At 54.3% G+C, this 14,227-nt stretch overlaps 1 protein-coding gene across 16 annotated transcripts in view; it reads right to left on the reverse strand.

Moving 5' to 3' along the window:
- CELF2 (CUGBP Elav-like family member 2) overlaps positions 1-14,227 on the reverse strand; it is a 504,997-nt gene that overhangs the window by 35,970 nt on the left and 454,800 nt on the right. For all 16 annotated transcript variants that reach the window (XM_032350036.1, XM_032350029.1, XM_032350030.1 and 13 more), the window contains 2 exons: positions 11,603-11,666; positions 804-938 (listed from right to left, as the gene is read on the reverse strand). In XM_032350036.1, the coding sequence (XP_032205927.1) occupies positions 804-938; positions 11,603-11,666 (199 nt within the window). The remainder of the gene's footprint in view (positions 1-803; positions 939-11,602; positions 11,667-14,227) is intronic.

Consider the following 14,227-nt stretch of genomic DNA (forward strand, 5'->3'; position numbering starts at 1 on the left):
AGCCGGCCTGCTGGGTGCAGCTCGAATTTTGGTTCTCCTGAAGGCCAGCCCCGTACTCGCCCCCAGGGGCTCCTCCAGCTCCCGGCAATGCTGCAGCAGAGCCAGCACAGGGCCCATGGGCTCCGCAGGGCCAGCGCCAGGCCTCGGCCTCCACGCCTGAGGTGTGCGCCGGAGCTTATCTGTCAAGGCCTAGAAGACTCCAGATGAAGAAAAGCCAGCAAGACAGTTTTTAAGACACAAATCATGGTATCCAGGCAACCACGTTACATCTGGCTCAGATGAAAAGAAAAATGGCATCTGCTTTTGAATAAGGTGACAACACTTTGAGGAGAAAGACTTTCAATTGCCTCGCCCAGAAGGCGATGGGGCATCCCGGGCCGGTCCTCCCCAGAGCGTGGGTTCTAAAAGCAAACGGGCGGGGCAGGACCCAGTCGCTGTGAAACAGAACGCCGGAACAACGTGGGATTCTGAGATGCAATAGAATGTTCTGGAATTGCTAAGGAGCACAACAAAGACGGCCAAGCAAACAAGAGGGGAGAGGGAGGCCCTTCCTCGAGGCGCCCGATGGAGTGGCGCTGGCCGGAGTGAGCGGGAGATGCCCCCAGCAAGGTGGTGGAGAGACGCTTCCAGAACACTCCCTCCTATGCCCTGGAAAACCGCACGCACTGGCCTTCACACCCCGAGTCTTTAAGAAACCTTACAGCGAGCCAGCAGCACTGCACCCCTGAAGGCCGGGGCGCCCCCTCCAGACACAGTCCCCCCACTCCCCGCCCCGTGTCCCCAGAGGGAGGGCACCCCCTTACCGGGACTGGTGAGGGCTCCCAGGGCGCTGCTCGTGGTGGACAGAGGGTTTGCATTGGTGGTGGTGGCTGAGGTCTGGGCTGCGGCCGCTGCCGCCGCCAGCGTTGCCAGGTTCTGTAACTGCAGAGCATTCATGCCTGCGGGAGGAAGAGAGACGCCACTTTAGCAAGAGGCCCGCTTGGCCCGGCTCCAAACGTGGGGGCAGCGACAGGAGCAGGGGCCCCGGGCAGCAGGTGCTGTGATGGCACGCTCTGCCCAGCTGCCTTGGTGACAGGGCACCACCACGCTTCCCAGCGGAGCCGCCGCCTGTGCACCCTGCTGCCTGTCCTCGCCCAGGACTGGTCCCGAACCGCCGCCTCCCAGGGCCGCAGACATCACTGGGAAGGACAGAAAGACTGTGTGTGTGCACAGGCCACCCCCTGTCAGGAAACCGTGAGTCGGGGGCCCGGTGGCTGCAGGACGGGCTGCCCGGTTAGTCCACTGGGGACATCAAAGTCAAATGCTCCTGCTTGGAACCTGAATGGGCTTCCTGGCTCTGCCACTTTACCAGCTGGGGAACCCGGGAGAATTGGTTCCCCTCTGCGCTTCCTGCTCAGTGACTGGGACTGTTCTCTGCTCCTCATGGCCAAGGACAGCACGCAGATTAAATGAGACGAAGAACGCAGATCGCCCAGCACCATGATGGGCCCAGCGCCAACACTGCCCTTACGACTCTCACTGTCACAACCGCCACCGATGTCCTCTCTCCACACTCACTGTTAATGTGAACTCAAACGTGACCGTGGTAGGAACTCACAAAACATGAATAAGAAAATGAAGGAATAAAAACGGCAATGCCCGTCCTATTTTTATTTGTAAAGTGCTTGTATTTGCATTTTTGGGTTTCAGAGAAGGACCGTGTTTAACCAGAACGGATCTCTAGCTACTGAAAATGAAGCAAAGAGCAGCAGAGAGAAGTAAAACTTTGCAGGAACACGAGGGTGGGGTCAGCTGAGATCTGGGGGTGTCACTGTCACAGGGAGGCTGCCTGACCTTGGGGAGGCCTTGGGGGTCATGCCCGTATCACCTCCCCACCTCTGTTTCTCACCCCAAGGGTCTCCGAACATTCAGTCTTTGTTCATGATTCACTTCACACTAAAGCACATTCAAGAAGCAGGCAACAATGGTCCTCTCCCCACACAGAGGAATTTTACACAGAAAGATGCTAGTTTTAAGTAATCCGCTTAATTTTACCTTCTTCTCATGTCTCAAATCCAGGTACTTAATACATGCCGACTGCGCAAATTTAATCTGGTTTAGGGAGACTGGCCAGATCGCAGCTTCCTTCTATGTTGGGGGTGGTGGTGGAGGGAGTGGTGACGGAATGTTCTAGCAACATTCCTGTGCAAGCCCCCAGCCACGGTGTGGAGCCCTCTGCCTAAGCATGGCTCAGAGCACGGCCGCGGGGCTCCCTTTTCCTGCTCCCCCAGCCTGGCTGCCCCAGTCACAAGTCCGACTCAGAAAAGACTTCCTGATGTCTTTGCCGCAAAATGGCTCTTCATGTTGTTCAAAACATCACCCTGTCTTCTTCCCGGAGACATCCGGCCGCTTTGGCTTAGGAGAGAGCCAAGCACCTGATTTCAAAATCCACTTAAGGGCTGGGGAGGCGCAGACGCCGGACACGGGCATTTGTGGAATCCTAACTTCTGCGAACGCAGGGCAGCCTCCCAGCAACCCTGTCTCCTCCGGTCAGTGCAAATGGCACCAGAGCTCACTCCTCTTCCCTCTGATCCAGGGTCAGACAGGGTCATCCTTATGAAGACGTGGGACTTGAGGAAGCGTGGTCTTATTTTTCTGGGGGTACTTGAGGCAAATGGGGGAGGCACAGACCCGGCCTCGGCACGGACCCACCTGGACGCAGTGAGGGGCTCAGCGCCCGCCAGGGGCTCGAGTGCACTTCACACCTGCGTGGGCTGACAGGCCCGGGCCCTGAGTGATGCTGGGGGCAGTGCGGGATGTTCCTTCTGACCCATCAGTCCCCTCTTGGCCCTCTTGTGGCTAATGGTCCTTCTGATGCTTTAATGGCACAAACCCCATAACCAGACTATATTCCTGACACTCGGCTGTGCTGGCGAGGAAAACCCACGGGACCCACCTGGCATGAGTTGATGGTAAGCAGAGCCTGTCTCCTGGTTCCGGTCCCACGGAGCTCCTCTGGCCTCCAAGACCGCTCCCCTGACCCGCCCCTGATGCGGGCTGCGGTGCGCAGAGGGGATTCCAGAACTCCAAAGAACTTAGCCCATGCTTTGGCTCAGAGACTCAGGTCCTGGGCTGAGGCCTGACAGCAGAGAGCTGGCTGCGGGCCCCTGAGCCCGGGCAGCGCTCCTGCCACCCCGCACAGCCTCCCTCTGAAGACCGAGTCTGCATTGAACACCCCTTCCGTGTGTGCCCAAGTCACTGGTCTCGCTGTTTCTGACTTGTGGCATTTGCCACATCTCACCTTGAGCTTATGGGTGTGTACCTTTCACCCCCGTAACTAGATACCGAGCTCCCTGAGGGCTAAGGTTCGTCTGTCCGCCTGTGCAGACAGACACACACTCGCCGCTGTAGGCACAGCAGGCGATGGGTGAATCCGCGCAGGACGAACGGACAGGGGCATCCAACATGAAATCCCCATGAACCACAACAAAGAGGACCACCCGCAGACCCACACAAGCTGCCGTTTTCTCCGCTGTTCGTCCTTCAGTATTTAGCACGGCTTTCCCTACTGACTGTTTTCCACAACGGTCACTAATCCAGTCTCCAAATATTTATTAGAACAATGCATCTTCCTTATCTCACCACTGGCATGGCTGGGCCCCGCTGACAATACTCCAGTTTTCCGTTCCACTGTCCTCTTCTGCTCACACTCGGGGCGTGTCACCCTCAGGGTCCCCTCGATCCTTCTTCCCACGTGTCACCACTCAGGGGACTCTGCCGTCCTAGTCCACCTTCCCCTGCCTCCACCCAGCAGGCCAGGCAGAGGGACCTCGGCTCTGGGGCACCACAGCGGGTGGGGGGCCGACTGTGCTCAACAATCACACTGCAAGGAAAGCAAAAATATGGGCCCAAGGAAGCCGCAGAGAGGGACAGTGGGAAGGACAGGTCACCGCGAGGGCCAGCATCTGAGGGGCCTGGGGAAAAAGGAGGATTCGACGGAGAGATGCAGCGAGCAGGAGGAGCCCGCGTCCCTGCGGCTCATCCGTCTGTCCGTCCACCCACCTTCCATCCGTCCATCTGTCCATTCACTCCGTCATCTCTCTACCTATCTTCCCAACTCTCTCCCCGCCCAGCCCCCGACACATCTGTCTGACGTTCAGCAGGTGCCGAGGCCCCGAGGCCAGCCCCCCACCGCCGGACTAGGGATGGAGCGAAGACCAGACGGCGTGTGCCCCCCAGAAAGCAAGAAGCCAGGGCCCCGAGCAGAGTCCCACTTCATCTGCTGCTGGAAGGAGGCCCCAGACTCAGCAGCTCCTTCTCTCTGGTCTTTGACGGGACGGGAGGAACCCGGGACAGCACTGGGCAGCTGGCGGAGGCAGGGCCCCCTGCAAAGGATCACGCCACTCCCCCCATTCTAGTCCTTTCGGGGTCCCGCGTGCTGTCGCTGGGAGGGCCACAGCCCCGTCCCCACCGAGAAGTGCGGGCTCCGTGGGCTCGAGGCGGTAGGTGGAGGGGTGGCGGCTTCCTCGCCCACTTTCCGGAGGAGGAGCGGTTCCCAGGCCTGATCCCTCCCCATTCCTGCTTTCCTTGACGACGCAGAGGCTTCCCTTCCTCCACCTGTCCTGTGCGGCAGGGCCTGGGCCGCGGGGCTCTCCCCGGCGACAAGAGCCACTGTGTCCTGGAGGCACTGCCGGCGCAGGGAGGGCAGTGGCGCCGGGAAGACAGCGCGGGCCGGTGGGCTCCTCCAGCCTCACACGCGCCCTCGTCCCCGGCACCAGCGGCGCTCCCAACCGGCCCGGGGACCAAGGCACCCGCCGAGGACACAGAGCCCCGGGGAGGACCACCCTGCGGAGGTGGCGCCCCTCACAGGGGCCGGCCCGTCTCTGCCACGAAGGCCTCCCCGTGCGCCTTGGGTCCCGCTGGTTCCCTCTGCGCCGCCGCCGCCTCCTCAGGGCGCTCGTGCTCCACGCTCTCTCAGCTCTGCTCCCAGAACGTTCCGGGCAAAGGGGCGGAGGAGGGAGGGATGGCGGGACACGGGGTTTCCCAAGCAGACGCCCGGGGCGCGGGGTCCACATGGGCTGCTGGCAGGGGCAGGGGCGCACACAGTGGGGCGCTGCAGGGGTGCGGCCGGGCCTGCGGGACGCCCCGGAGCTGACCAGCGGCCTTCCCAGCGCTCCTCGCTCGGCTCTGGGCTTGGGTCCCAGAAGCCAGGCCGCGGCGCAGGGTCCCAGGCGGGCGCGGCGCCTGGAGGGGACCAGGAACCGCCTGCGCCTCCTTCTCCACATCACCGAACCGCTGCGTTCGTTTTGGGCTGTGACTTCCCTCCTGCCCGTCACCGACCCCCCTTTGTCCCCCTTCTCCCGTTCCCGATTCCCCGCGGCCCACACGGGCCCGGACGGCTTTCCCGTGAGCCCGGAGCGCAGGGCTGTGTCCCTCGGCTGTACTGTGGGGGGGGGGGGGGGCGCCCGGGAGCTGGGGACTCCCACCCACCCAGAGGCCCGAGGCCCGGCTGGGGCGGCCGGACCCGGGGGGCAATGGGGACCCGAACGGACTGTGCCGAGGAGGGAACCCGAGGCCAGAAACGGCTGTAGCGCCCGCTCCAGACAAAAACCGATGCACAAAGACCGAGCAAGGAAGCCCAAGGAGCCAGAGGCTCTCCCCGAGCTCCCGGGCTGAGGTGGGACCCAGGCAGGGGCCTAAGGCGGCGGGTCAGGCCCCTCTGCGGGGCTTGCTGTGGCCTGGCCGCGGGGCAGCGAGGCTCCGCTCCCCGGTACGTGGCCTTCTGTCCGGTCCCACGGAGGCCCAAGGCTCGTCCTCTCGTGGGTCCCTCCAGGAAGACAGCCTCCTCTGGGGGGTGGGGGCCTTCCAAATGCGGCTGGCACACCCCCCAGGGTGTCCCCAGGCCAAGGGATCTGGACCCTTCCCTGCCAACAGCACGCAAGCCAGGTGATGGATGTTAGGTTCTTCCTGCCCCTTCCCCGGCTCCCCCAGCCCGGGCGGACATCACACACGCCGTCGGTCCTACTGAGGGCCTGGGGGGCCCACGCTGCTTCCAGAAAAGGCATCTGCCCTGAGTAGGGAAAGCAGCCCCCGGAGCTCTGTGCCCTCGACCCTCTCCTGCTTCCACCACCCCAGGCTGTCCGCGGCGCTCTGGCTCTCTGACCACACGCGCTTGCGCAGTCCTCCCTGGACTCCGGCCCCCTCCGGGCCCAGCCAACACTGGTGGCCCCGGCTGCAGGCCGCCTGGCGCTCTCTGCGGCCCCGTTTTGGTTCTTCCCTGCCGTTTTCTTGTCTCTGGGGTGTGTGAGCCACTCTGTTCCTTCCTCTCTCAGCTCTCTTCTAGGTCACCCGCCCTCTGGTCACCCTCTCCGCCAGGCCACTTGGTGATCCCCAAGGGGCACCCGAAGAGCCCGCTGCACCCGGGATCAGCTGTCTCCCCGGCAGAGCAAGCGCTTTCCACCTCACCGAGCCCTCTGCTCCGAGGGGCCCCACGCAAGCCAGGGGCGACAATCTGGGTGACTAGAAATACAAAACATCTAAATACATTTTAGGAAATCCCACAGCATGCCAAGACCAAGATGGTTAAAAAAAAAATTAGGGGGAATGCAGGCATTCAACTTTTCATTCATTACTTGGGAAAAGAAAAATCCTTCTCCAGACGAAGAAATGATGTACAGAACAGATGTGCAATATGCCTACTTGAAATTTAAGATTTAAAAAAATTATTTATAAGGAGAAGGGCATGAAAATTTAATTTAATGTTCACCTTAGGTAATTTTGTGTCTTATTGTTCATAGCAATTACCATAAATCTGCATATCAATAAGCGAGAACAGATGTCAGTTGTTACAAGTGCTTGCCAATCAGGTCTGTTAAAAAGTGACAGATGGGTGGTTATGGAATGTTCTCATAAGGCCTATTAGCACATTCGCGGGAAGCGTCTGCAGCGAGAGAGTGGGAAGCTCTGCTCCAGGAAGGCCTTCTCGAATCCAGAGCCCAGCCCTCACAACCCAGGCGCCGCGGAACATGGACACCAGCTTCTGGAAACATCTCCCGTCCTGTCCTCTTGTCACAGACATTCCAGGACAGCCTTCTGTAGAGGCAGGATCCCACACCCATGTAGGAAGAGGGTGTATGTTGTTTTAAGCAAAGAACGGTGCCCTGTAAACTCTCACTGTGACTTTTAAAACTCAGGCCGGATGTTCTGGAAGAGAATCACTGCCACCATCTTGGACGACGCCAAGTGCAGCCCTTTCATCTCGTCCATCAACAGGTACATTCTTTTTGGTCGTAGCTCCGTGAATCAACAGATGAACTCTTCTTCGTCAGAGCTCTGTAAATCTTTAATTTCTTTAATAACACCTCCGCATGCTGGGAAAAAACAAAACAAAACAAAGCTGCCCCAACACCAAACAGCCCGCTCTGAACACACGTGCGTTGCCTTCCAGAAGGAAGGGAGGCAGCTTTCCTGGGACTGTTGCTTCTTTCTGCGGCGTTCTGGAGAGCTCTCTGCATTACTGATCTGTGGCTTGGATTCGTGATTTGGCCCGTGAAACTGTGTGCAGGGGAAGGTCACTGCAGTCTGTGTGTCTGTGGACAGACCTCTGCACCTGCTGAGAACAGGTGCACCATGTCTGGGGTGGTCCAGAGCTCGGGGCTCGGATGTGCTGGAAATTTGGACCTGCTGCGTCCCAGCACAGTGACAGGGGCAAGTGTGTTCATGACCCTCTAATCCTCGGCAGCCCCCCGCGCCCTTGAAGCAGGACGCCTGTGCTTCCTTGAACTCTGGACCTCAGTCCGTCCAGCGTGTCTCACCGAGTTATTATCTAACATTTCCCACTTCCGTTTTTCAAGTGCAACAGAGTAACGAAGTGCAGGTTTTGTCCTTGGCATGCAGTGAGGATAAATGGTAATTGCAAGGAGCGCTGTTAAAAACGAAACTGTGAAATAGGACCCTTGCTTATCGAATGCGATGCTCTTTTGAGAGGACAGTGGTTATAAAAAAATTATTGACTGAAAAGTCACTTTTCCCTAATTCTTTCTTCAGGGAGAAAAAAAAAACTCCAGACTCTTAGCCCAAGTTTCTGAGATTTCAGAAATTCCTGGGACAAATATCACAGTTGGATGAGAAACGGACAAGTTTTTCTTAGAGGTTTTAAGCGGCAAAATAAAATCAGTCAAGTTTAAGGACACACAGGCAGTACAGGTGAAAGCATCTGGCTTTTACAGATTTGAGCCTGATCTAGTTTCTGCTCTTAAATTCCATATTCAGTAAAGGTTCCCTTCCATAAAATTATGAAACACATGTGAAGTTCTTTTCAGTTTGAAAGGGAAATGGTCAGTCACTTTGGGGAAACTAGCCGATGCCTCATTCCGTTTTATTGAGACCAATACTTCATGCCTTGTCGAAAATGTTTTTCCTTTTGTGGCTTTACTTTCCGCTCAAACAGAAAGTGTTTTTTTGCTCATTCAAATGAGACATTTTTAGACTTTAGTGATAAACTTCAATTTCCCGAAGGACAGACTATTATATATTGAGAGTTGTTCACAAAATATTATTGCTGCTTTCTGGAATGATGTTTCTCTCTCTCTGGTGGTAGTGTTCCGAGCTAGATCACTAAAGCTCAAATTTTACAAGTGGGTATGTTTTATGCCGTAAGACATAAAAACTGCGTCTGAATCATGTAGGTTCCCATTCGAACTGGGCCCTGATCTCAAGCCCTCAATAAGCATTTGAACCTCGGGTGAGATTTGGGGTAAACGGCCTCTTGGATTTCTTCCTATCGCTTTCACCGGACGCTGCAGGCCATGTGCTTGGCCACATGTTTGATCGTGAACCCACGGTTGCCAAATCCTCGGCAACCCAACCGTGAAGATGCTGTCATTAGCTTATGTAATGTTTTCTCGGCTCAGGAGCTAAGGCCAAGGTCAAATTTCTCCATTGAAAAAATGGGGCGTTTAACTTAAGCTCCCCTGGGAATGTATCCAAAATATCAATTTGTGTCTGTCAATTTATATATGTATTCAGCCGTCCACTCGGAAATAGTCAGTAGCACCTCTCAGCGGAGCCAGGCCGAGTGCCTCTTGGGGCCTGATGGCTTGGGAGCGTTTGGGGAAGGTGGGGAGGGCTTTAGGGTACCCCTCCCATATTTCGTGGGGTATCAGGGAAGCCTCCTTTATTTTTTAAAGATTCACTTACTTATTTTAAGAGAGAGAGAGAAGGGAAGAGTGTGAGAGCCAGCAGGGGGCGGGGCCAGAGGACAAAAGGGAATCTCAAGCAGATCCTGCGCTGAGTGCAGAGCCCAGCGAGGGGCTTGATCTCACGACCCCGAGATCATGACCTGGGATGAAATCAAGGGTCAGATGCTCGATGGACTAAGCCATCTGGGCGTCCCAGGGAAACCTCCTTCAGAGAGGTACTTCCGTTACCATTTCACTTTGTAATGCTGGTCCGGATGACTGGCAAAGACAGGAGCGAAGTCCTACTTCGGGAGAGGACAAAAGAGCAGGAAGCCTTACAACTTGATTTTATTGGCAGAAAATATATAGAATATATAGTCCAAACCACCGTGCTTCAAATACTCAGGAAGAAGCAGCTGGATTTTCCCTAGGAATGAAGAAACCACCTTTCTGGAAATCACCGAGCAGATGGAGCCGTGACATCGACATCCTTGATACTCGGCGCGTTCAAGGTGATGGTAGATAATGGACCACTCAGCATGTGATTTCACAGCCTGTGCAGTCTTAGTGTGCTGAATTTTATATGTTGAAGGTTCAAGAAAGGGATATTCTGGAAGGCCCAGAGTGCTTACAGACTGCCTTTAAATTAGCCATCTGCTCCATGGACCTTCTAAGGTGACTCCTGGATAGCTTTAGTTTTCAAATGAGCGCACAGAGCATGTAAATGCCACCATCCTGACCTGTGGCTGGCGAGACCGAGGAGCCAGGGCACTGAAAAACGACAGGGCGCTCTGTCCACCAGGGAAGACATGCTCGGCTGTCGCCTCAGGACCCAGTGACCTCTGCATAATTTAACTGGGAGTGGGAGAGCCGGAGGCTTCCTCTAAGGAAAGATCCTAATTTCGGATCTGGGTGGGTCCATACCATTAGAGGGGAAAATAAATGTTGTATTGGTTTGAAAATATGACAAATCTTCGTATTTCCTGTAGAGCCATAATCTGGAGATTTTCCCTTGAAAACACAGAGCACTCCCTGAGTATTTTTCACTTTTGTCTCTCCAATTCCCTTTGCAGAACTAAACGTTAACCATTTGCTGTGATCCTTAGATCCAAGGCAAGCCTCCAAAACCGTATTCATAAATATATTGCTGAAGGACTGAACTACTTACCATTTTAACATGTTTTTCCCCCTAGTAAACCGAGAGCAGTATTACAATAAAACACGTTGGCATTGTCATGAGATTTAAAGCCCAATGAATAATTCTGCATTTTTTTTTTAACTGTAGACCAACATATCCTGTCAGACAACAGGTTCCCCTTAGTCTGTGGGGCCACGGGGGAGGGCTGGGCTGGCGATCACGGAACACACGTGAGAAGGAAGTCCTTCCAGATACATTCAAAGTGAAACAATCAAACAAAACCAAGAATAGTTATTTAGGAAAAAAAAAAAAAAAGAAATGAGAAAAAAGGTGTTTTCACAGTGACAGGGAAAAAAAAAATCTGGCTTCTATTCTATACCTTCAAGGTTTCATTTCATTGAGTCAGGGTGTCCTTTGTTAAAGACAAATGGCGCTTGATTCTAACATGCCAAAATTCTGTTCTTCTCCTGCCCTCACTTCCCGCATCTTTCTGGAACCAAATAAGGGAAGTGCTCCCTCGCTGGCCCTCAGGGCAGGTGGACGGCACCTGTGTTCTGACAGACAGTGCGGGCCACCTTCTCGAGCCCTGCGGAAGTTAGGGTCAGAGCCCAGAAGGTGACGCCTTAGGAGTGACTTTTCACTAATCATCGCACCTGGGTTACTACTGACACAGCTCATTCTACAAAGAAATCCTTCATGAGCCAGCTTTCAAATCCAGCCCCGCTTTGATTTTCTCAAGAACAAAGATAATACTTGTGCATAAAAGCTTCTCGTGCACAGTTCTGTCAACCGAGGGTACCAAAGTTTAAAAAAAAAGAAAAGAAATGCACCCTGTTAATTGTCTACGGCTATCAGGGGACTGCAAACTGTATCAAAGATAGGCCTGCAATCTTGGCTCTCATTATGGAGGTCAGAATATTTATTGACTGCTTCTTATTAAAATTTCAGCAGCACGTCAATCATTCTGGCTGCCCTGGATAGAAGCAATCTTGTTGGAAATTCCCCAGCAATCAATCCCATCAAAAAACAAAAATAGCAAAATAGGAAACAACTCTGGAGGTTACGACAGGCTTCGCAGCCCCTTGCCCCCCACCTCCCCGCCCTGGCTGGAGAGGTCTGAGGTGGAGGGCAGCTCCCCAGCCCCAGACTCTGACGGTAACACATGAGTCCGAAGGCCCACAGGGCTGCTCGTGGCTCTCCTGCTCTCTGTTCCCTCTTTCTTCCCTGCTTGTCTTCTTAGCCCTCGGAAGCCACCCAAGTCCAGCCAACAGCACGGTCCAAAGCAAAGACACGCGTCACGACTTACCAGCCATCTGCTGAATGCCACTGAACGCACCCAGGTTGCTGGAGGAGGTGGCTTGCTGTAGAAGCTGCAAAGGGAGGGAGAAGCGGACCGTCAGACCAAAGTGCACACGGGACGAGGAAGCTTCTGGAAGGGGTAGGGGGGAGCTGTCCAGCTCCCTGTGCGTTTATACAGTCGCTTGCTGCTTCCTATTCATGGGCTGTAAATCCATATTCACATCTAATCTCTATTAAGAAGCACAGACCCTGGGGAAACTCAGTACCACCGCTGCCTTAAAACCATCCATTTGGTCTTTTTAACGACAGGTGTTACGTCCATTGAAACTAATGCGGCGTGACTGAGGCGGGCTCCCTGTAGCCTGGTGGTCGCCACGGCGCAGCTCCGTCAACCGAGGCCCATCCCTCGGTCTAACAGCCTCCATAGGGAGCTCCTGGCTTCACGGACTCTTGGGACAAGAGAGGCATCACCACAATAACTACTCTCTCTCACACACGCACCTGTGCACGGCTGCCCAGGGACACCTGGGACCACCTGAAGCTGGCCTTCACTGGTGGCGGGCGGGGGGGTGGGACATATGACTGGCCAGAATTTAGAAGTGTCTGGTGTAAGGTACAATGACACTGGGCGTGACAGGTAGGTCAGCTGCTTTTCAAAACACAAGATCCCTGCGTTGGCATCTTTCCCTGGTGCACTCGAAAACACATCTCACCCCCCCGAGTCAGCGGGTACCTCAAGATAAAGGCCTGTGGCTACTGTCCTCAAGTGCTCCTTTACTGGTCCAATTCAGCTGAATTAGAGGCTAACTTGGGGGCCGTACTGTTGACCTAGATTTTTTTCTTTTTTAAAGATTTTATTCATTTATTTGACAGACAGAGATCACAAGTAGGCAAAGAGGCAGGCAGAGAGAGAGGAGGAAGCAGGCTCCCCGCTGAGCAGAGAACCTGATGCGGGATTCGATCCCAGGACCCTGAGATCATGACCTGAGCCGAAGGCAGCGGCTTAACCCACTGAGCCACCCAGGCGCCCTGACCTAGATTTTTTGATACCCGCTTTTTGGGAAGGTAGATCAAGACAGACATTGCCGTACAGAGCAGCGAGCATCTAGTTATCCTCGCTCCGAAGTCCTCAGACACCGGGAAGCCCAGGTTCACCAGACTTGTTACTGAGAAATGTTATGATACTACGTGCTCAGGAGGACACGACCGATTTGTGATTTTACAAATAGCTTTGAGAATTTGTTTGGAGCATGGCAGAGCCACACAGAGAGTCACTCCTCTGGGTCAGGGTGGCAGGAGACTAGCAAGCAAAGTCTACAGCTGGGCAGGACTCGGAAATGGGCTCCATCCAGGGGCCGAGAAGCACCAAGTGGAACAGAACCCAGTGGCCGATCTGGCCCGAGTCTCAGTTACCATGATGGTAAGGGGGTCAGCAGGGACAGGTACCAGAGCAACATCTGTGATGTTTACTCATCCCTTTGACTTGTTGAAATGCGCTGCCGAGGGTTACACACAGACACACACACACGGGGAACAGCGAGGAAGGAGAAGTTAGGGATTAACCCTTTGCATGGACAGAAATCCCTTATTTTGATTTGATTTCATGGGTTTCCCATTTTCTGGTGGTTATAAGCCCTTACTCTCTTTCCTACCAGGTATGTTTAAAAATTAAAGCGAGGTAAAATTAAATTAGCTTTGAAGCTGTTTTGAGGAATTAATAATACCTACTGAGGTATGTGGAAATATGTGGGGTGGCCTTGAACTATATTACCCAGGATTCTGTCCGCCGATGGCCATTCTCTGGCGGGCCAGAGTCAAAAACTACCCTTCACCCCACAAGCAGGGGATGCCTTGAAGGCCAAGGGCTCTTCCGACGAAATGGGTCTTCCAACGGAAAGGGACATAACGCACAGGGTCGAGAATGGATGAAAGCCCACAGTAGGAGCAAACGTCATTCAGATCATAGAAAAATATGTTTTTATAAATGACGTTGAGATGAATTCTTTTTCAGGGTACGGAACAATTTGCAGCTGTGGTCAAAGAAACACATGCTAGAGACAGTCGTCTGCCGTGGGGCGTGGGAGAGGGGCCGGAAGTTGGGGGACAGGCGCAGGAGTCTGGGTTTTTAGAAACGGCGGAGCAGGAAGCTGGACTCTTAGAAATCATGAAAAGGTGAGCCTGACATCCATCTCGGACACCAATTCTGGTGTCCACAAACAGATGGTCTATGAATAAGTGAAAAGCCCAAGTTTGGGGCAAACAAATGACTGTTCAGCTCATAAGGCATCAACAAGATTCCTTTCTTGTTTCATTAAATTTCAGACAGAGAGACCAAGAAAACAATATGGCAGAGCAAATATGGGTTGTTTTTTGTTTTTTGTTTGTTTGGTTTTTTTAAGCAAGACCTCTGATGCAATCGCTCCCGGGGTCTCTGTGGCTAGGACTCAGAAATGGCCAAAGGGCGACGGGAAACGTCAGTCAATGCTCTTACTAACAACGCGAGCGAAGATGGGAGAAGCAGGCGCCGCCTTCGCTGAGCAAACGTGCACTAGGAGGTGTCAACAGCCAGACTGCCCTGGGCACGGCCGGGCGGGCACAGAGAGGAATGGGAGCCACAGCAGAGGGCAGGAGT

This window comes from Mustela erminea, chromosome 6, assembly GCF_009829155.1.
Source record: "Mustela erminea isolate mMusErm1 chromosome 6, mMusErm1.Pri, whole genome shotgun sequence".
In the NCBI taxonomy this organism is placed as follows: Eukaryota; Metazoa; Chordata; class Mammalia; order Carnivora; family Mustelidae; genus Mustela; species Mustela erminea.